This window comes from Sebastes fasciatus, chromosome 12 (genome assembly GCF_043250625.1).
Source record: "Sebastes fasciatus isolate fSebFas1 chromosome 12, fSebFas1.pri, whole genome shotgun sequence".
Lineage (NCBI taxonomy): Eukaryota > Metazoa > Chordata > Actinopteri > Perciformes > Sebastidae > Sebastes > Sebastes fasciatus.
The window spans coordinates 8,060,731-8,084,456 of NC_133806.1; the positions used below are offsets into that span (position 1 = coordinate 8,060,731).

Genomic DNA, 23,726 nt, shown 5'->3' on the forward strand with positions numbered 1-23,726 from the left:
TCCTCCAATACAAATCTATAACCAAAACCAAACATGTCTCAGGTTTCCTTTGAATGAAATCACCATCAAATGAATGTCGCAGGTTTGTTCAAACAGAGAAAACGTTTCCTTCTTGTCAAACTCAACACGCTCCTCCACCATATAAACTCCTCTACATTTTAGCATTATGTTCCCATAAATCTGCAGTCTGGAGTCGACATTAAAGCCTTATGTGACAGATGAGGCGGGTTGCATGACAGTATCTATGTGTGTGTGTGTGTGTGCGTCTAGCCTCTTTAAAGTGAAGCTCGTCAGAAGCTCAGACGGGGAGGAAAAGCGAGTCTTCAAAGAAATAATTAGGACCCACCCAGCAGCTTTTAACTGAGTGTCAGCCGCCGCTCGATCTGTGCTGCTGCATGCTGGAGACACACACCAGCCAGGCAGACCCAGGTGTGTGTGTGTGTGTGTGTCACAAAGACAGTGAAGAAGACAGTCACAAGGGAAACATGTCAGAGAGAGAGTGTGTGTTAGTGTCGTAGAGAGAAAGTTTGAGTGTTGACGACTAGAGTTTGTTTCTTTTTAAAAAGCAAGTTTGTCAAAAATGGAGAAGGAGTTTGTGTTTCAAAGAGAGAGAGAGAGCATCAAAGAGTGTGATTCAAAGAGCAAGTGTGTGTGTGTGTGTGTGTGTGTGTGTGTGTGTGTGTGTGTGTGTGTGTGTGTCAGAAAGAAAAAAACAAAGTGTGAGTAGAAGAGACCGTCAAAATGTGTCTATCAGAGGTAAAGAGCGTCTCAGAGTGTGTGTGAGGTTGGATTTCTGGTAATATTAACCACTAGATGGCAACAGAGAGGGAGGGGTGACCTGGTCTGACCGCGCGCGCACACACATACACACTCACACAAACACACGCACTAACACACACACATACACACACACACACACACACACACACTTCAGAGGAGATGACAGGGAGTGAGCAGAGAGTCTGCGGTGTGTTCAGGACACTGCAGGAGTCAGTGTGTGAGCTGCAGGTTTAAGGGACTATGTGGGTTTTTAGAAGTTAGTTCAATCTCGATAAACAATTTACAGACAAACATCGTCAAATTAAAATAAATTAAATGAAATTTCTGACTTTCAACTCAAAGAGCAAGATTAGTAATTGGGGGGTTCATTTAAAGTAAAGTGTGCTGCTTTGCCCCTCTTGGTTAAATTATGAATTTTAAATGTTTTGTCGATGGAAACAGACATCACCGCAGTAGAGACTTTTTAGCTCCAGCATTTCAGGAAATTTCAATACAATGCAGGAAGGAACTCCCAAGAAGTTCTGTGGGGACTCAAACAATGTACGGATTAAATAAATGTCTTGAATGCAAAGACAGTCCACAGGAAGACTTTCCGTTTGGACAAGATACTGAGCTCCTCTCTGACGCATGTGTATATACGCATAACTGGATGAAAGTATTTACTCGCTAGAGGTTCATTTCCTGATTAAAGATTTGAATTTGTCTGACAAAAGCAGTGTAAGTAAAACAGAGGGTAACTCCCAAAGACATCAAGGTGAACACATTGATATAACATATAAGACAACAGATCGCCCCTGGAGCAGAAAAAGAAGGATACTACAGTATCTAGTCTCTAAAAAGCCTGGAGGAACAAGAAGGAGAAGATTACAACCAATCCGACCAACTGAATCTCAACTGCGGTGATACATCATGGGTGATGGAGGGGAATTTCAAGCTAAGATGTGCAATGGAGAATTATATATACACTTTAAGCATTTTGTTGAGCAACATCCAATCAACGAGCTTCATTTAGGCCCAAAAGATTAAAAGTTCAGCACCAGGATTTTAGTGATTTAGCAATTCGACTGTAACCACTCAGATGATACCAGAGTGAAATAGAATAAGAGCAAAGGAAGAAATCTGAATTATTTCTTTCCACAGTCCACCTGGTTTAAAAACTGGCGTCCGAAGACCTCAACGCATCACTGAAATGGCCCCAGACAGTTTAATCCAACAGTGTTTTCCTCCCGCAGAAAAGATCCTTAATGTTTTTAGAATGACTAATGTACTCATAGACCCCATATCCTCGACACATAAACCACAAAAGAGCAAATGTCAAGCAGCTAAGAAGAGAAAACAAATGGTTTGTTTCAAAGGAAGATGTTTGTCTGTAAGAAGTGGATTTGAAACAAGGAGGAAAAGGTGAAACTGGGTGAAGAGATTTCTTCTTTGTGATGGATGGAGCTGCTGCAGGTCTGACCTGGAGTGATCAGTGTCCTCAGATGTTCGTCTGAGCGTCCTCCTGCCTTCAGACTGGCTGCAGACGGGAGGCTGGATCCCCGGCGGCCCTGAGGTTAAAGCCCCCTGCAGCCGGCAGGTCTGGCTCTGAGAGGCTATGAGGGGGGAGGAGAGGGGAGAGGTTAGACCCAGCTGTCTGAGTCAGGCCACACCAACACTAATAGCCCGTTTCCACCGCAAGAACCTTTCCAGGAACCCAGGATTCTTTTTTAGAAATTGAGGAACCTTGTTTCAATTGGAGGAACCGGCATTTAATTTCAGTACCTTTGCAATAGTTCCTGCTACCCAAAAAGTCCTCGTTCTCAGGGGAGCACTTTCTGATGGCCTGTGCAGATCTTGCAGGGCTGAACGTTGTAGTCAAACACTAAAGGCCTTTGCACAACAAGTCTGTATTTTTCATCCGAAATTGTCGCATGTTTAAAAATAAATATGACCTCCCGTTGTGTGAATCATATTTACACATCAACTCAATTTTCTGTGTTTTTTTGCATTCGTCAAAAACCAAAAGATTTGTGATTTTTTGACCACTCAGAGCAACCATACATGCAAACGTCATCATCCAAAATAGCATCTGATAAACATCCACTTCGTCTCCCAGCACAAAGCACTTTACGATAAAGAAATAAAAGAATGGACAGATGCAGAATTTAAAGATAGATTGTTGCAGGTGATTGGAAAAGAGCTTGGAATCGGGGATGGACACAAAACAAAGGATGTAGGAAAGATTAGACGATAGTGATTGTGCTCTAAGCAGCTAAACGATAGCTTCTTGCTATTGTCATTCATTCATTAGCCCCATTTGGGACTAGCACTATCCATTGTACCCACGTAATTAATTCAGTTTTGTCTCATATTGTGAGTTTTCGCATCAAAGAGAATAATAAAACGCATCTCAATGATTAACGTCTTTGTTCCCTCATGGCTGGGTTGCACAGCTCTGGATTGCCGGTTACGTGATTGGCCACCGCAGCGTCGGGTTGCGTTTCTCCAAAAGTTGACTCAGTACAAAGTAGTGTAAAACCAAGCATCGCTAATTCTTCCTGCCTGTCGTCCGCCGTGTTTGTTTACACTAAAGTCACTTTTGATCGCGAGATTTCCATATTTTTTAGTCGGGACTCTTGTTGTTCATGAATGGAATCTGATAGTGTGTGGTGTGCTGTTTTGGCCAAATCATTCCTCACCACACACTATAGGAACAAAACTATTACATTTATCATAACATGTCTTCATGTGTGGGGTCTCTCACATTTTCAACATCTGTTAAGATTTGAAAAAATCTTTTAGTGTGGGCCAGCCTTAAGAGGCAGGAAATATGGTCCAAATCTGATTATATTATTACATTGTTTTCTGATATTGATAGCACAATATGTGCGCAAAATGGTGTATAAAAATAATATAAAAATATAACTGTGTTCCACTTCAGCTAAAACGGTTCAACAAAAACTTTAATGATACATTTTGTTAATTTTGCTCAAAGTTATAAACAAAAAAAGCAGAATTGTGTAAAACAATTACACAACATTATGATATATTCACAATATCATGCTACTAAACCAGCGGCACAAAGGGTGGAACTACACAATAAAAACACTAATTGTGACATGTAATTGTATAAATGTATTTTACATCCTTGTAAGGACATAAACCGCAGATATTTTAGAGGTTTATGGAGCTTTTTATGAACAATTTGTGTACTTTTTCCCAACAAATGAACACCCTGGAAACCAGCGAGTAAAACATTGAGGGTTTGGTGCTGTGTATATTTCAGGATGTAAAGAGGTGAAGTGTTTTCCATGTCTCTGTTTTGTTAGAGAACAGCAGAACTAGTGTGGGAGGTCTGGGATCTATCATGCCCCATAGTCTCCTGGTTTTACAAGCTTCTCACAGGGAAGTTGGGCTGCGAGTTAATCTCTTGGCGTGTATCGCTGTTGTCGGACACATATCTGCAGAAAGTCTAATTTTCAGAAAGGAATGCTTTTCGTGCAGGTTTCAAGGGCCCACAGGTCATGAAACTCACTCAGCACATAATGGACTTTGTAAACCTCAGCGAAAGAGAAAAACGGAGGGTATTTTATCCCTCCATGATTACAGCAGAGTTCAGTTTTCAGCTCCTTACCTGCTGCTCTGGACCAGAACCTGAGCACTCACACACACCAGACATCCTCCTCCTGCAGGCAGAAACACAGCAGACATGTTCAGTGTGGCTGTTTTTAAAGGTCAAAGAGAAAAGATGTGTTTCAACTCACCTGCTTCAATGTGGACTCAACACTGTAGTATGTACAGAATCAGTCAAGTGAAATTATTTCTACGACTTTGCAGCGTATGGGAGAACATGCATGGACGCTGTTTTAACTTGTTATGGGGGTCCTCTGCACCTCTATTGGTAGAGGTGTTTCTGACCTGCATACAGGTCTTCTAGTCTTTCCCTAACCGTAACCACACTGTAGATGCCGTGAGCAGATAATCCAGAGAGCATTCGATTGTAAAGCAAATTTTAAGGGAATTTTTGAAATATCGCAAAAAAGGAAATGCAAGGCATGTTTCCATTGACTGGTTTGGAGGGAATAAACTGGCGTAGTTTCGAATGGACAACCTGAAAACAAAACGCCTCCGGCCATGGCTGCCACCAGCTCAGAGGCATAAAAATGGGAGAGGTCTTAAGGAATTTGTTTCAATTGGGCACATTTTAATTGTTCTTTCATGTCAGCTAGTATTAGCCATGTTTCATGTTGTCCAGAGACAAAGACAATATAAATATATATACGGGAAGACGCAGACAGCAGAAACAGCTGATCAGTCATGTAAGTTAAATGTTCACTACGTCAGAATTTAATTGGCAAAGGCGTTTCCATAATCCATTTAGCACATCAACTCTTTCTCAACAAAGGCAAAACCACATCAAACGAACGTAACAACTTTTTTGATTTATCCAATTTTGCTGTTTAAATACAGCTTTTCAAATGCAATACTTCAAAACGTGCATACAAATATGTGAAAGGAAACACGGCTATTTTCTCTGAACATGATCCAGGGTTTTTGAGAATGGTCCAATATTGACGTTGTTGGGTTGTAATGAGCATTCTCAACACATTTGTGTGTATTTTTTTTATACCATTAATCTGTGTGGTGGATATATTATTGTCTCTGACACCAACATGGTGGTTACAGAACTGTATAAAGGCCAACAGAAAATATGATCTAGTCGTGTTATTCTGGGAATTATATGGTATTTTACTTTCTATAATGAACTCACAACAATGGCACAGCCTTCAGAGCGATTTGGGTTCAGTATCTTGCCCAAGGACACTTCGACATGTGGACTGGAGGAGGCGGGGATCAAACCGTCGATCTTCCGATTACCCGCTCTTCCTCCTGACCCCCAGCCGCCCCAGCCATAATACAACAGAAACAGAAGGTATGAATATGAATGTTACCAGGGGAAGAGAAAATATGATCTAAATGTGTTTTCTATATTTCCACATAGAGGAGAGAAACATGATGTAGCTGCGTAACCAAGGAAACAAAATATAATTTCTGGTAATTGTCCCCTGGGATCAAAACATGGGATCAGTATTGTTCACACAAAAAAGAAATCCGAGCCACTTAAGTTCCCCGTGGCGGAGGTGAAGCGCTGCTGACGCTTCAAATCCGCAGCGAGAGTAAAATGATGCGGCAATTATCTAATCCAGTTTGTTTACGCCTTAAACCCCGGGAGACAGAAATAAGCTCCGAAATAAAACCCACACTGAGCCGGCTGCTCCTCAACGTCTAAATCCGAACTCCACTTTTATTACACTCTGTTCAAACTGCTGCGGCCCGGTTACACTTTGATTGTTCAAGCATTGTTGTCTGATGTTTTTACCAGTTGGGTGTGTGCAGCCATGTTTGGTGGTTCCTCACATCAGAGCTGGTTTACGGGGCCGAGGCGAGAATGAGGGAAGAAGTTACTGAAGAGGGAAAAAACTAAATCTGGGAAAGTGATTAAAGTCACAAATACAAACCAAAGGAGAAAGAAAGATTGACGAGGAAGAAAAGTATAAGAGGGAAGAGAAGAAAAAAGGCTGGTGAAGAACTAATGTGGGAGAAAAAAGAAACAGGAAGATGGAAGAGAAATGACCCCGGATGTCCACTGGATGTGGCTGCGTCGCGCCTCCGTTGCGGCTTAAATGTCCACTGGCAGACAGACTTTAAGAGCAGAACATTTTCAAGCAGTTTGTACTTTAGCAGACTTATTTCATATTCTCTAAGATATGTTTTGCTTCCATTATTTTTTGTGTTTTACAAGCATATTATACAAACTTTATTTCATCAGGTGATCTCATCGAGATCAAGATCGACAGAGAACAGCAGAAGAAGCAGGTACAAAGAGAAAAACACTCAACAAACACACACAAGTACATACAAAAAACAATCAGACATCTCTAAAAAGTCAACGTGATCTCATCCCTATGTGTCATATTTCGTCGTTTGGGTGGAGGCTGTGACGCCAGAGGCAGCCTTTTGCGTAGTGTCTTGACACATAAGGTTCGCGAGCGGTTAACGCTCGTTTCTGGGATTTACAACTCATTCCTGGAGCACTCTACTACTTGAACACTGTGTTTTAGCAAAGGGAGAACCACGCTTGGCGTCCAAAAACGGTGGTTGTGTAACACACAAAGTGTCTGTTTAACAAATCAGAGATGTTTATTATTCTAAATAAATATTCAAAACAAAATTCCAACACGGCCAACAGTTTGTGGCGCTTGGAAGAATAGTTTTTTTTTTATTTCATAATTGGAAAAACGGCCAAATAAATTACAGTTGGAACAGATACGTTTCTCTGGTGGACAAAGGGGGTAAAGTTCTTGAAAAAAAGGTTCCACACTTCCAGGAAGGAAAAGTTCCCATGGGTGGGGAAGGGTGGAGTATTAAAATAGGAAAGAAAACAACAAAGTGAGGCTGATAATTTAGTGAGTGTTGATAGATGGAGGGATGGAGTGATCGGAGGAGAGAGATCGAGAAAGAGTTACTGAAAAAGGAATGAGGGAACGGAGATTTGAAGTGAATTAAGGTAGTTAAAAAAAACAAAAATGGAGTGAGTGATGGAGACAGAAAACAGAAAGAAAATATTTAAAAGTTTTGAAAAGAGACAGGAAAGAGTAGAGTAGGAAAGTGACCAAAAAAGATGGAGAGAATATAGGTGACTTTTCTTGTGAGAGGTGTCAACAGAAAGATGGGGGACAAGTGAAAAGCGTGATTGATGTGAAATTCAAAAATAATGAGAAGGAGGGAAAGATAACACAAAGGGGGATTAATAGACATAGACAGAAGCATAATGGGGAGGAGGATAAAAACAGAGCTGAGAGTGAAATGAAAATATCTGAGTGATGGAGAAAGAGAAACAGAGAAATTGAGAGTGTTTTTGCGGGTTGTAACTTTATCTGCAGCGTACACACACTGGGAGCTGCTGCCAGATTAAACAGCACCGTTACCCAATCTGCAGCTGACCTCGCCTCCACCGCCCAAAAGAAAAAACAAAAACTGTCGCTTCAAACGCCGTCAGACTGAGTCCTGTTCATCAACTTGACAAGTGTTTGGTTCATTTCTACACTTTGTCCGCAACTCTCCGAGGACAAAATGTAAGAATCGTGATGTGTTCGAGAGACGATGGAAAGTCGGAAACTCCGAAATATGCCACAATATGCAATGTCAAGCCAACACGATGACATAAGGGCAAAACACATTGTATGATGCACTTCAAAACACTCCTGTCCATTGTTTTCTATGCAAGTTCGTATATCGGACACTTTTTGGTACGCGCATACGCCTCTGCCTTATTTCCCATCATCAACTCAACAAGTTTTATCACATTAGCTCCCCGAATCAGCACATATCGTCTATTGTAACATGACTACCACTTCTGTCTGTATGTGTTGGCCTTTGGGCTTCATCCAGTATGTTTACAATTCTCTAAACTCAAAAAGATTTTATAACAACTTGGGCCTTATTTTTTGGAATTGGTAACACTTTATAATAACCATCATTTATAAATGGTAAATTGATAGTTAATTAATCGTAGTTATTTTACTGTTAAACAATGAAACAATAATTAATATTTTTTAGTAATTATTATTTCTCAGTAGGTCCAAGTTGCACCAGGTAGTTGGTCTGTAAACTGTGATGGATGTTTACAAAAGACAATTTTACTGTTCTAACTGTAACCCGGGGGTTTGATTACAGCCCGTCTGATCGCAACGTTGCCGTGTTCCCAGATCTCAGTGATTAACTTGGTAAGTACAGTTAACAAGATTCTGGTTGGTAATTGGCTAAACATAAATACATTTAAGGTGTTGAGCTGCACTTTCATGTGCTCTATGATCGCTATCTTTGTGAACGAAAGCGCTATTTGAATTTTCCCCAACGAGCTTCCAGCGATGAAGAGAACTTCCTGTCTGGATGAGATTTGTATTACAAAGCAACATGAGCAATGTTAAATCCATGGTAATACATCACTTTACGGGTTCAGAATTTACCATTATAGCCCAACATTTTTCATAATTATGATCTACTTACATCTTCAGTGCAGAAGGAAGACAACCCAGCGCCAAACTCTGAGGGAAAAATTACTGTTCAAAGTGAGTTTATATCAAGAAATGTTCAATCTGGAAAATCTAAAAAAAAAAAACAACAGGTTATTTGTCCTGTAACTGAATAATAATGACATAACATTACTCTACCTGATCATTCACATCCAGACAAGCAGAATAAATGCAGGGAAACACAGTCTTTTTTCAAAATAAATGTTGCAATAAACAAAATGTCAATAAAGCACTAATTGAAGGCTTTGATTACTTACAGTCGATCACTTTTATTACTAAATATTTCATAAATAAGGTTGATTTCATTCTCAGACTCCTTGGTTGGGGATCTTCTGCAGGTTGCACGTTAATGACGTGCAGAACATCTCCTCTTGGAATGAATTGTGGCTATAAAAGCAGACTCACAACAGGACCCTGGTACATCTGAACAGCTAATACAACAGTGCAAAACCTACTTTATATTACAAACATTCAAGGTATTCTGAAACAATAACATGTTGTATCTTGTGTCCAATGGGAACCTCTGTAACATCACAGACTAACCTCCTTGGCAAGTATGAGCTGACGCTTGTCAAGTTTTAATCATTCATTTCTACAATGAAAAAGAAAAACACTTTTTAAGCTTGTGATTCAATATCTCCAATATCAACAGGGTCCAGTATAAAACCGAGGACGCACGTGAGAATTTGTCGTAATTTTGTTCGGTCTTAATCAGCACGAAGAAACAGGAAGAAAACTCCTCGCTTTTTGTGTTTCTTATATCATGGAAGGGGCCCAGACAGATTCACATCCCAAACTGTTTTACTTTAAAGCTCCTGAATCACTTTCAAGTTTACTGATCAACTAATTCTAACATTCTGTATATAAACTAAGCTGTAAAGTCAGTAACACACATCTGAAAACTTGTAAAAACTCTATGATGATACTCAATTACACATTCTTTACCTTTTTATTAAATCAATATTCTTTATACCATTTTTTTGTGTGGTTCCCCAAAAGTACAAAACATTTTTTCTCACTTCCCTCTACTGGTATCAAAACCATGCAGTTTTAGTTTGACCTTTTTAAATGCAATGTTTCAGAGCTGTGAACACCACACATCAAAATGTAATTCACCTGAATTGTATTGGAGAGGAGGCAGAAATGTCAGTGATGGATCTCTCAAAACAAAGGCTGGGTTTTGTTTTCCTGAGTTTCAATACCAATATTAAAACAACTTTTTTTTCTCGATATATTTCTTTGAAGAAACTCCTTCTCAAATTTTAAATGTTGTCTAAATACAGTCAGCCATAAAAGGACTTTATCTAAATAAAACAGTGTAGAATTGGATTTTTTAGGTTTTAATATCATTCCTTTTATATCATTCTGTAGCTTCACAGTGGTGTCCCTTATGTATTCAAATCCCAACATTCAAATTTTGGTCGAAGTACGCATGTTTTAGTGTCAAAATGCTATTTTCCCAAGCCTTTCTAAAAATGTTTTCCCAGGTGACCTGACGTTTTTGTGAATGTCGTCTGGTCTGGTGGCTTTGAAGACCGTCAGCTCCCCGTCGGAAAGGGCTGTCTGATGGCGAGGTAAAGCAGGGAAAATATTCTAGCCTACACTTAAATTGATATTGATTTTTTTAGGTGGATAAAATATGTTTTTTTGCTGCTCCCATCCACAGCCGCTTTACCTCCGACATGAACTAAAGCCATTATATCGCGGTCTTCAAGACCAGACGAGACTCCATTCACAAAACAGTCATTTTACCTCAGACATTTGATGCCAACTTTCGGAACTTGACAGTTTTCAGTAATTGATACTCTACTCAGAACGTGCACAAATCAACAACACTATCTACAACAACTATCTATCTTTCTGTTCTCATACACCATTCGTAGCTATACCTACGAAAAGCAATGCACTGTAATTCGTGTATGTCCCAAAAAAATAATTTGTATGCAATCCATATAATTGTGAACCAGGAACAAACTCTGAGTAGTGAGGAGGTCGAGGTGGAAAAAAACAGACTTTCGCCCAGGACACTGACGTTCATACCCTGTGTGAAACCAGAAGTCAATGTTGACTTATTTGTCACATAACTTCTGTTTTTAAAGTAACACACTTACACAATATTTTCCTAAACCTAACCAAGTAGTTTGCTGTGAAGACAGAAGTTTATTTTGAAAACGCTATACATGTAACGAGCCAAAATTGAAACCTGTTGCTGGACATTCGTAGGAAAAAACCCGTAAAATGAGGAATAACTTTTCGTAACATATCATACCAACTGTTGTATGAGGATGCTTTGATCTGCATGACTAGATACCACTAAAAGTAGGAACATATGTTTCTTTGTTGTAATTTGAGTGAGTTGATGTTGTGCAGTATATTTTAAAACCTATTTTTATTTTGTATTTATTTTTTATTCTGAAAGACCGTTCTTCCTCTGGCACTAGTAATGGTCATCTTACGATACCATATCAAACCGTATCGTATGGAGCTGGTTGAATGTGCTCCTGATGTTACAGATGACACAAGTGTCTTGGAGTGTATTAAATATCCAGCCTCCTCTCCATGATGTTCTTGAAGATGAGCAGAACAAACCTCGGGTGTGCAGGCTCTACCCTCCTGATTGCCACCCTGCTTTTTCCAGAAAACGCCCTGTTGGTTTCCACCATACAAAAACAGTCTCGGGTTCGACCCCACAGCACCAAGTATGTGTCCATCGGCAGCCGCGTGTCCTTGAGTGTCCCAGATTTAAAAAGCAAAACTGACTGGAAGAGGCCAGAGGGGGTAGTGGTGGCTATAGGATGTGGCCTTGATTTACCCGGAAGCAGCGGGGCTGCAGGACGTCGGCAGGCGATTTATTCTTAGCGGCGAGGCGGGGGAGGCTCTGGCGGGGCCCGGTGCCACGCGAGGCGGGCGAGAGCCGGGGCGGGTCTGACGTCACATCCAGAAGTGTGCGTGGGCGAGGGGGGTGGTTTGGGGCCTGACTGGGATTAGGGAGGCGCAGGGCTGTGGGTTCAACTGCTGCTGAGGCTAGACGAAGAAGACGAGGAGGAGGAGGAAGGAGAGAGTCAGCGAAATGTCTGAGGAGAGGAGGAGGAGGAGGAGTTCGCCTTCATCCTCGCTCTCCCCGGGCTCAGACCTCACCACAGTTGCCCAGCGCGCACACACCGAAACTAGTGGATGTGGTTCAGAATCCCAGAGACACAGAAAGTGTGTGTGTCAGTGTGTGTGTGTGTGTGTGTGTGTGTGTGTGTGTGTGTGTGTGTGTGTGTGTGTTACTGGACAACGTAAATATGCATCTGACAGGAAATTGCTTTGCTACTGACATATGTGGCCCTGACTGAGTATATTTACATGTAAATATATATTAAGACTGCATATGTGTGTGTCAAGTTATGTAACTTTGTACTGTATATGTTTACATGGACACTGTATATACATATATGTTTATGATGTTTAGACATGTATCTTGTGTTTATGTACGTGTCTGTATGCATATCATGTGAGCCTACTGCACCGCTCCTGTCAGCCCTCTCCAGCGTCTGGCTCCTTCTTCTTCTCTTTCACTTTTACAGATGACTTCCTGGACACTTTCTTGTCCCCTGACTCCTTGCCGGCCTCCTTCCCTTCCTTGTCTTTGTCCTTTTCCTTCTTCTCCTTCGATGGCTCCTTCTTCTCCTTGGAGGAGGACGATTCCTTCTTGGACTCCTTCTTCGCCGCCTCCTCCTTGGGCTCTTTGCTTGAATCCTTCTTGGACTCCTTCTTCTCCTTGGATGACTCCTTCTTCTCCTTTTTCGCCTCCTTGACGGGCTCCTCTGCGCCTCCCACCTCTTCTTTCACGCTGGCCTCTAATGACTCCCTGGACACCTCCTTCGCCTCTTTGGAGTCTTTATCTGAATGACAAAAGAGAACGAAGACATCGTTAATACACACACCTCTACGTACGACTAAATGTCTCAATCCTTCCATTTCAGTGACAAAATGATGCATTACACGCATGGTACGTCGTGGACACATCAGTGTGTCTAAATGGAGCAAAAGTCGCAATTTAGTTCAGTCTCATACATCACATATTTTCTGTGTCTGTTGTCAGACAACTGAACAAGCAAAAAAAATAGTGATTTGGTTGCTTCTGCATTGGGATGTCAAATCAGATCAAATCACTGTTTCATGGTCAGATATTCCCTTGACAAATTCAACAGAAATACAGGTTCAGGCATTCAACATGAGGACTCACAGAGCACAGAGAGCTCTGCAGATGGACATCATAGTTTTCAAAAAGCTTTTCTTTGTTCAGATTCAGATTCTTTATTTATCCCAGAAGAGCAATTCAGTTTTACAATCTAGCCAGACCATACACAAACTCACAGACAATAGATAAATGAATAAATAAATCAGTACATGGGCAGAGATGCACACTGGCACCTCGTGTGGCCCCGTGCATACTGACTCACATGAGGACCAGGCGACGAATCAAAATTCACATATTAAAGCAGCAGCGGGTAGAATGGAGCAAATATGATAAAAAAAAAGTTTTCTTTATAAAACGGTCACTATATCCTGACAGTAATGCATGAGACAGGTAATCTGAAAAAAAACCCTGTGCCTCTGGTGTCCTCCGGTGCTCCGGAGCGGGGAAGTAATATCCGATCACAAGTGGTCACTGGAGACGCGTGTGGAGACGCAGTCTAATGCCAGGCGTGAGCAGACGTATTTAAAGCTGCCCACTTGTGACCCGATCTCTCAGGGCGCATGTTAATGCCGGGTCTGAAGAGGGCCTCTGTCTCCCAAAGACAGACTGCGCTGACAGGGGTCGTGATCAAAGTGTTAATGAGCCACATGTTGTTTTAACAAAGTACGACCTCCGATGGGGGTCGTCGCATTGTAAGTCAGTTCATCAGGAGTGAGAATGAGGATTAACTGACGTTGGAGTAGTCAGCTGTGTTTTGTTCTTTAACACACTGATGCAAACACACTGCAGCCCTCACACTGGTCTTAAGCATCAAGACAAATTGAGCGACAACAGCACCTGTTGCATGACAAAGGACCCCTACTTAACCAAAGTACCCCCCTACCCCCCCAATCCCTGTCAAACACACACACACTCTGCAGCCCCGCCTCCTCCAGATTGGACTGGCTGTCTGATAAGATGATAACGGGACCGTTGTCTGCCAACAATGAGACGCACTTCTTATCTCCATGAGAACTGAGAGGGTTTAGAGACTGGAGACTGCAGCCTGGTATCTCACCGAGTGTGTGTGTGTGTGTGGAGACTGTAGCTCTAAAAGTGTCTGCATGTCTATGTGTGTGGATGTATCTGTCTATGCATGTACGTGGAGACTACAGACTGCTCTGTAGAAGTGTGTGTGTGTTCACAGACTCCAGAGAGGAGCTCTAATCAGACGGCTCATCGTCTAGGGCTTTAAGAGAGAGAGACTCGGGACGGGTGTGTGTGTGTGTGGCAGGCAGACGGGTGCCATAAACGACAGTATGCAACTCACTGAAAAGGGCTGGCGATTTTGTCTTTAAAATTAAGTTTAGACATGTTTGACTCTAAATTGCCCGTAGGTGTGAATTTGAGTGTGAATGGTTGTCTGTCTCTATGTGTCAGCCCTGTGATAGTCTGGCAACCTGTCCAGGGTGTACCGCGCCTTCGCCCAATGTCAGCTGGGATCGGCTCCAGCCCCCCCGCGACCATGAATAGGATGAGCGGTTACAGATAATGAATGGATGAATGAAGGCTTTAGAATTTGATTTGAAAGTTTGATTCGTCAAGAGATCAAACTCACACCTGGAATTATTTTAGCATCTGAGATGAATCCATAACACTGCTTTTAGAGAGAATTATACATGTGGTCTGGGCTAAAAAACTAAAACATTTCATTAAAAACAAAATCAAAAAAAGAAGAAATTATTGAATTTGGTTACAATTCAGTATTTTTCTCAATAGTTTTCAAGTCAGCGTCAGTGTGTTCAAAGCTGCTTCCTAGTAATCTCATGTTTCTTATTATGATTCACACAGGAGGGAAAGTGAAAACAAACACGGAGGATGATTATACATCAACTGATACAATGTACAAGTGAGGTGTGCCGCTATTTTAGGTTTTCACAGTTTAACAGACAGTTTAATAGATGCTAAGTGAGGAGGCTCATTAAATGAATTGGGTTTTTCTGCCTACAGGCACTTGTCTACCCGACCCAACCAGGGGCAAACAACTCCATATAACCACATAACCTCAAAACTATAACAGTAAATACAGGCAGCAGTAAATACAATATACAAACACCAACATTCACACTCTGTTTCCAAGACACACGAGCAGAAAGCACACTTTCAAGCTGCTTCACAACAAATGTATCCGCTCACGCAGAACAAGTGAGAACAAACCATTTAAATACTTAAATAAATGTAGGCGACCGTAGATTGTGTAAAAAGCGGCTGTGTAAAAAGTGCAAATTTACACATTGACATGCAAACGGTCTCTCGGTGGCCTCAGAACTTTTACAGTCTGACATAAAAGAAATGCTGGCTGAGGGTGTGTCTGTATCTAAGCAGTAAAAAGAAAGAAAGCATGTGTGCATGTATAAAGCTGAAGATATGTCTGTGTCTTCATGTGTTTGGGTCTGTGAATCAGTACTCTTATGTGTGTGTGTGTTAGTTAGTGACCATGTGATTGAGTGTGTGGGTTAATCCTGCAGCGACAGTCACTGTCTGGCCACCACTAAACACACACACACACACACACACACACACACACACACACACACACACACACACACACACACACACACACACACACACACACACACACACACACACACACACACACACACACTGAGCCCCAATCTCCGCACATCACTCCTCAGCAGCTGAGCCAACAGATACCAGGAGACTATGTGTATTTGTGTGTGCTTAACTGATTGATTGACTTTATTTGATGATTCAAAATATACTATAACTCTGCACAGCAGGAGATACAATCAGAGAGGACAAAAAAATCTATAAAACTTGATAGTCCTACAACAAGAAAGAGATGACAATACTCTACATACAAAGGTGAAGCAGCTACGGTTACGCGTTCCAATCTCTCACCATGATATAGCTGGAAAACTTTTCTATTTCAGCTTCACATGAGCCGCACCCATTAATGACTGTGATCTCTTCATGTGTGTGTTAAATACATAGGCGCAGTTTGAACTTTAAGGTTGGGGGTTCACAAAAAAAAAATCTAGAGGAAATGCAATGTGTACAAGAGAGGCTTTATTTAAATAAAAAGTTATAATCAGGCACCGGCAGGTGCATTTTTATATCCCTAATCGCTAATATGCCCAATGAGTGATGGATTATTGTTACTTTTTGTGGTGCTGATTGGACAGCTCCTGTAAAATTGACTTTACATGCATCTTTTAATTTGCTGTGATTCTTTGTTGTTGTTGTTATTGGAGTGGTTTTTATTGTCACAGTATTTGATCTATTTTTGTAATGTTGAAGGGCCGATTCTCCTTTTGGCTCTATGTCTCTCTCTCTCTCTTTTTTTTACTTGTCCTCATTGACTCATTCTGGTTGGTGGTTGAATGGCCTTCATTGTAATTTGTGCATCTTTTAATGTGTGTATTGTCGGTGCTTTTGTAGTCAGAGGTTGAGTTTCTTGGTTGCTTTTATCATCTAAGGCTACATCCACACTAATGTTTTTGTTTCAAAACGCATAACTTTTGCTGTTTATGCCTAGAGTCCACACTGAAGAAACGGACACCTTTGAAAACGATGACACAGACACCCATTCGATTGGGTCTTATCAGTCATGACATGTCTTTCCCCGATACGTCACGCCCCATCACGGGAACCTTTTCTGGAAGAAAACCAACAACATCAGCCTCGACCACCAGTGGTTAATTTCACGTATGTGAATGGTCATGTGATATGAGTTTTCAGGCGTGGTAGTATGGACGGAGATTAATTCTCAAACGACTCTAAAAAGCTCATCTGGACGGAGATTTTTAGTCTAAGTGTGGATGAAGCCAGAGTGGTAGTTCTTACTAAGATGTTGATGAACAGGAAGTCATGGTGAATATGAGGTCTGATGGGAACGATACAGGACGTTCTCATGTAGGATCTGTGTAGCATTACACTCCTATAAAAACAGAATGACCAAATTTGTGAAAACTTTCCCTCCACTTGTATGTCAAGACCGTATTCCAGCTCCCAGAGAAGCTACCGTCCTCTCCTAGATTTTCTTTTTTTACTCTCAGCAGGAGAGTGTGTGAGAGCCGGGTCCTCGGGGGAGCGGTAGCAAGGGGTCGATAAACATTGACGTTGTAAGACAAGATGGCAGCTTCCCTCCTGTATGGAAATCCAGTGGGGTCAGGTCACGTCTTGTCAGTCTGCTACTTCAACAAACTAACAAAGTGGAGGTCTGTAGACTAAACAGAGCAGAGGCCGGTGCTCCACGTTGCTCTGAGTGGCCGGGAACAAAGTGACGTTAAACCCTTTTCGCATGGGACCGGAGCTACCTGGAAACGTCTGGTGGTTTTTGTCAGGATTACCGCAGTCTGCAGCCGTTTTAATCCCATGTGAATCTGCCACAGCCGTGTCTGGATGGGATCAGTTTGACAGGAAAACATGGGTAATGTAGTTCCTTACGTTGCACATCGTTGACTTCGGCGAACGATCCTTCAGGGAATAAATCTATTATAATATTGTTCCCCCAAATTACTCAGGAGGTGTTTCATTTTCAGGAACACGCTTTTCAGCGCAGAGAAAAAAAAAAGGCAAATCACCCCTCCGATGCCGAGGCTGCCTGCCTAATGACATGACTGCCCTTGTGTGGTTTGTTAGTTGGTCCTGTGAAACTGAGGTATTTGGTTGTACGTCTTTCCATGTTCATTTTAGAACATTTCAATTTGAGCAGAGATGGTTTATTAGTCTATTGTGGACTCTTCACCCCAACTCTATGATTATTTTCTTGTCATGGAATCAGTTTTTGTGTATATATATTACTCAGGTTTGGGTTTGTGGTTGCCAGTTCAATTCCCCTGGTAAACTGCGGATGGGAAAAGTGAACGCTCAGTGAACATCCAGCTGCTTCAGGGAAGCTTCTCGGCTCCCCCAGCAGAGCTGTGGTTGTACTGGGCAGCTCCCAGTGTGCATGTGAGGCTGGAAAAAAAGCGTGGAGCTTGACAACATATTTTTTTTTCCCACCACAATATTCAATCTTGCAATACAATATCCACTTGTAGTGACTTATATTTAGGCATTCACAGCATTTGGTTAAAGGAATGCTTCACCCACAAAATGACCGTCTGTATGTCAATTACTCACCACGTGTTACCTTGAATTCTTGAAGAAAATGTTGTTTTTCTCTCATGCCTCCATGGTGAACGGAGAAACCAAAAACAGAGAAAAGTCTTGATGAATTGAAGTAAACTTTATATACTACGTAGCTCGCTCTGAAGTTAGACTTCGGTCACTACACAACATGTGACAAACGTCACGTAGCAACTGTCACTACAAAATACTGCATCTTCATGCAGGTGTGTAATATTCACTTCTCGGTGATACAAAACGTGACACTGACACGCTTTCTTCTGGTGGACAGGCGGGTATATTACATGCTTACCGTGAGATTGGGCTGGTATTTATGCAGCTATTGCAGTATATAACATACAGCAGAATGTGTGTGCTTATTATTTGGCTACATGTATGATGTTTCCCTGACAGGTTTTCTAAATCAATCTTAGGACTAAACTCAACCTGCATCACTCTTTCTCACTGCTTCCAACATATCAAGGCTCTTCATCTTCCACTGGAGTTTAGAGGGCAACACTTGTTTGTTTCCTCGTGGTTCAAAAACAAAAACCACAGCAACAAAAGTCAGCGAGTGGATTAGATAAGGAGAGGGACGCTATCTGCGCTGCGTTCAAAGCCCACACGTTACGCCTGGATTCGCATGTTAGCGGCAGATCACGGCGCTGCATTCATCTGCAGGCAGCCGTAGTCAAAATAGAGGCGGCCGCACAGATAGCCCGCATCCCGACCAATCAACGTGCAGGAGAATACTCTCTGCAGAGTGTGTGTGTGTGTGAGAGAGAGAAACAGAATCTGCCAAGGACTGACTGATTGGATCTGTGGTGTAGTGTGTTTCTTTGAGTGTGTGTTTGTGAGTGTGTATGCCTACTGAGATCATGTGTGTGTTCATGCGGTCCAGACGAGGCGGTCGGACAGGACACAACAGTATTATGTGAAGTCTAAAAACAAAGCTGTGTGGTCGACAGCGTGGGAAATGACAGTGTGTGTGACGGAGAGAGGAACACACACACATAAACACACAACAGCAGCAAATTCAGTTCATGCCAATGGAATCATTTAATGGATTCGCACGTAAAGGCGAAGTAAATCCGCAATATAGTGCATCGAGTTCAACTTTATTGAACTTTTAACCATGAATTTGAGCGGATTACCAATAGCAAGCTGTCTTGCTGACCTTTAAGGGGATAATCCAAAAAGGAGGAAGCTATCGTAGCCTTTTTTTTTGTGTCAAGTCAAATTTGTAAAGCCCAATATCATAAATCACAAATTTGCCTCAGGGGGCTGTATAATTTGTACAGCATACGACACCCTCTGTCCTTCACAGTACGACCCCTCATCGGATAAGGAAAAACTTAAATGTGTTACTATCCACTTTTATTGAACCTCCTCTGTGGGAGTATAAACTGCTCCAACTACACAAAAGAGACAGAAGTCAATGGCACAAATATGCCTTTTTGAATAAGTTGTGTGAACTTATCGTCCCGTTAGTGACAGAGCTAAGTTAATGAGTGTGCTATCTGTCCACAGTAAACAGAAAATAGAGAGAATCTCTGAGAGCTATTGTGAGTGACGCTGCATTCAGACCAGATCAGGCGTTGCAGTGAATCGCTGCAGGGTTGTGCGGCGGTGTGGGAGAGTCACTTTAATGGCCCTTTAACTGCAACGATTAACGTCTTTTGTTCAGCATTTCTCTCAGTATCTGTAGAGAGCTTATTTTGATCTTTAACGTTGGATCGCTGTGCGTCTGGCCTCTCCGGTCGAGCTTTCGCTGCGGGAACGTAGGTTTCCACCTGGCGCCGCTGCAGTTTACAGATTGCCTCATTAACGTTATGGTTCCCTATCAGCACTGGGTTTGAATCCAAAATATTTCCAAATAGGCACTTTTGCTTTTCGCTTTGACACCAAATCCTCCGCCATCGTCTTGTCGCACTCCTTAGACTCGGTACGGAGCAGACACTTTCCCTTTCAGCGTATAATTGTAGCGTCTGTTGTCCGACTATGTATTGATAACAGGCTTAGTATTTTACAAATTAGAGTTTTTTTATTTGATGAACACGTGCTGATACACAAAAATGAACAAAATGGGTTTTATTTCTATAAAAAAAAGCAAAACAACGGTGAGGGCGGTGGGCAAGTAATGTAATTGATGTATGCCCGAACACCGTGTAACACCGGTAACACTGATTACTGTGGTAAGCCTTAGCCTACCACCCACATGTGAAATAAAGTACTAATTCACAACCTTTGATGGCTGCTGGACGGCATTCTGGGAAATGTATTAAAAAACAAACTAAAGAAAGCAGAGATGATGGAGAAAAAGGTGGATTCAACAAAATAAATCATCAAAACACTTTAAAAATGTATAATAGCTAACGATGCAAAAGGAGTGTGTGTGTGTGTGTGTGAGAGAGAGAGAGAGAGAGAGGGAGAGTTTGACAGTGGCTGGACAGGCAGTATTTAATACTATTCTTGGTGTGGAATGTGCTGTAGAAGCACAACAGGCCTGTCCATCGCTGTGTGTGTGTGTGTGTGTATGTGTGTGTGTGTGTGTGTGTGTGTGTGTGTGTGTACGCAGACCACTGACAGCTCAGCTAAGATTGTGCCTTTTGCTACACCACCCATGGAGCGCTACACACACACACACATGCACACACCCACATATACCAAAACGTCTTTGCAGGGAAAACAGATATTTATGTGAAAATGGGCACTCGGGCACGTACACACACTCACACTGGTCATTACTGCAGTCTGCGTTTCACAGTGATGATGGGGAATATCCTCGCCAACCGTGGAAACGTTTCTCGTACAGAGAGAGAAGAGAGGGGTTGGATTTGGAGAGCACTTTACTGAATCTGAATCCACTACAGAATATGCTTATAATACAGAAACCTTTCAAGTCCTTTATTGAACATAATGAGGTTTAGTTTTTAAATTATGAATAACTAAATTCAAAGATTCAGTTAAAGGGGACATTTCATGCTCATTTTCAGGTTCATTCTTGTATTTTAGGTTTCTACTAGAACACGTTTATATTTTTCTCATACCAGTATTCACCATCTGAATAGGTGGTTCTCAGGCTGCAGTGTTGCCAGATTGGGCTGGTTTTCTGACTGTACTTTTTGTGTGTTGCAATAACCTATTTATGTACCATTTTATCTTTGGTTATTTGATGCAGATATGAAGCTTTGTATGCTTATGATGTGTTTTCTATTGCGTATGTAATGGTTTTTAAGTTTTTTACACATGTTTCTGCCAAAGTTATGATTTGGGCTTTTTTTTTATTGAATTTGGGCGGATTTTAAGTTGTGATTGGGCTGGATACTGTAAATCTGATCTGGCAACACATTCTAATAAGCGTGCATGTGACATAGGAAGGGGAGACTAATCTGAATGGCTTGTCGAATAACATGTTTTCTGATCTAGGCAGCACACAAAACTGACTGGGTTGTCTTATTTCACAGTTTGGGATGTATGTGCACAAATACTGAAAAAGTGATTTTTTCATATGTCCCCTTTAATCATCTGTAACCACATTTTGCTGGCTGAGAAGGTAGAAACGCTTCAGTTTAGAGTGGTAGTCTGATTAATGTTCAGTAACCTGGCCTTTGAGTGACTTAAAGCATCAGTATTATTCAACCAAAGTGCATGTCAGTGTGTCTGAAATCACACCTTCCAGATGTCAGAAATAGGGGGCGTCCAAGAATTTCTGTAACTTCCGAAACCGACAAGCACACCATCATGCTTTATGCAGTGTTTGGCCAGGTGTGTGGAGGTGTGAAAGTAGGCAGGATTTGAAGTTCTCTCTTTTTTCACTCTTCACACAGGGCATGGTTACAGCACAAGAGGTGCAGCCTCCGGTCACATAAGGCTCCCGGCTCCAAGAACGAATTTTCGTAAATGTACCGTTATATACAAGTCAATAGCACTCTGGAATTTTCTTCCTAAAGATATTATATCAACCGTCCATAACAAGATAATAAAGAGATATCTTGCCAAATAATGGCACCCACATGTATGTAGGTGTGTTAATATGTGTGTGTATGTGTCTTTAATATGTCAAACACACATGTATGTCATTTTTTAATATCCTCAAAATCTTTCATTCGTTTATATACCTAGTCTGTTTGTTTTAGTGTGATTTTATACATGTTTTAGTGTCTTTCTTTCTCTGTTTTTATGTTTAACCGCACTGCTATGTCTAGTACTACATCCTCAATTTCTCTGTTTGGCTAAAGTTCTGTGTATCTCTATTTATTTTATGTCCGTATTGTATTTTTATAGAGTCACATTCATGTGCTTCTAATGGGAATCCTTAAATAAATAATAAACACAACGACTTCTGTGACATTTCATATGTGCAAACGATTGCACCTGCATGAATGCCTTCCAGTAGAGACTGTCTGAAAGTGTGCTTTTGAATTGGTTATCGCGTCTCGTCCCTCTCATCATGGCAGGCTTTTCCCCCCGCCTTCCTGCTTTTGGACATTCAGAACATCAATAAACACTTTTTCCTTCAGATGTGGTAAGACGACATGTCAGACAAATGAGTTGGTTTTGAGCATACCCTCGCCTTTAGTCACACATTTGTTATTTCCACCAGTGAAAGCAACAGTCAGTGCTGGTGCCACCACAACATTTTATAGATTGCTTGTTTGCAGAGATGAATAATTTGATATGAGATGTGTTAGTTTTGGAGAGTTGGGTGTTTTATTAAAGTGGCAGTAGGCAGAATGTTTTTGGCATTTTCCATAATAACCTTTCAGCATATTGTAATTCAAGTGTTCTGAGAGATAACTAGATATTATATTATGTAACTGTAATGTCTATTTCTCGTGTAAAATGCTTTCAGAAACATCTTGTAGTGTACTGTATAGCTGTAAAATGAGAAAGTTTGCTCCGGCTCGTAGGCGGTGCTTGGTATTTCCTCAACTGATCTCAACATGACTGCCGGGTCACAAACGTTCTCATTTTACAGTTAAACAGTACACTACAAGATGTTTCTGAAAACATTTGAGGCGAGAAATAGGCATTACAGTAACAGAATATTGATTCATATTTGAGAGCGCTGCCTAGTTTGATCTTTTGATTGGAGTTTGCGAGCGACTGACTCAGAGACGGCGAGGCTCCAGCTCGGCTTTGATTGGTTGTTTTCCTCCGGTCTGTGAAATCTTGCAGATGCCATGAGGAGCACCGGAGGACACTGAGGCACAGGATTTTTTTCAGATTACCTGTCTCATGCACTACTGTTAGGATATAGTGACCGTTTTATAAAAATAACTCTTTTTAATCATATTTGCTGCAATTCTACCGACTTCTGCTTTAATCTGGAGCTGGATTAAAAACGTAATCCCGTATCTGAACCCAAAACTACAGAGGAGAGAACAAGGAGACGTAGAAAATAGAAAGGAGGCAAAGAAAAAATAGAGATGCACGCAGATAGACAGCATGAATTAAATAAGAAAAACAGACGGATGGTAATTGACGCATTTAAAATGAGACAATAAAAGAGAGAAAAGCAACGAGAGACAAAGATATAAAGAGAGAGAGAGGTTGACTGAGACCACTGC

General features: G+C 41.4%; 1 protein-coding gene across 3 annotated transcripts in view; it reads right to left on the bottom strand.

Annotated features, from left to right (window-relative positions):
* Positions 1 to 8,935: 8,935 nt before the first annotated feature.
* The window catches only part of bbs9 (Bardet-Biedl syndrome 9), a 191,490-nt gene continuing 176,699 nt past the window's right edge, over positions 8,936 to 23,726 (bottom strand). For all 3 annotated transcript variants that reach the window (XM_074652975.1, XM_074652974.1, XM_074652976.1), the window contains one exon: positions 8,936 to 12,742. In XM_074652975.1, coding sequence (XP_074509076.1) covers positions 12,375 to 12,742 — 368 coding nt within the window. In that variant the 3' untranslated portion in view covers positions 8,936 to 12,374. The remainder of the gene's footprint in view (positions 12,743 to 23,726) is intronic.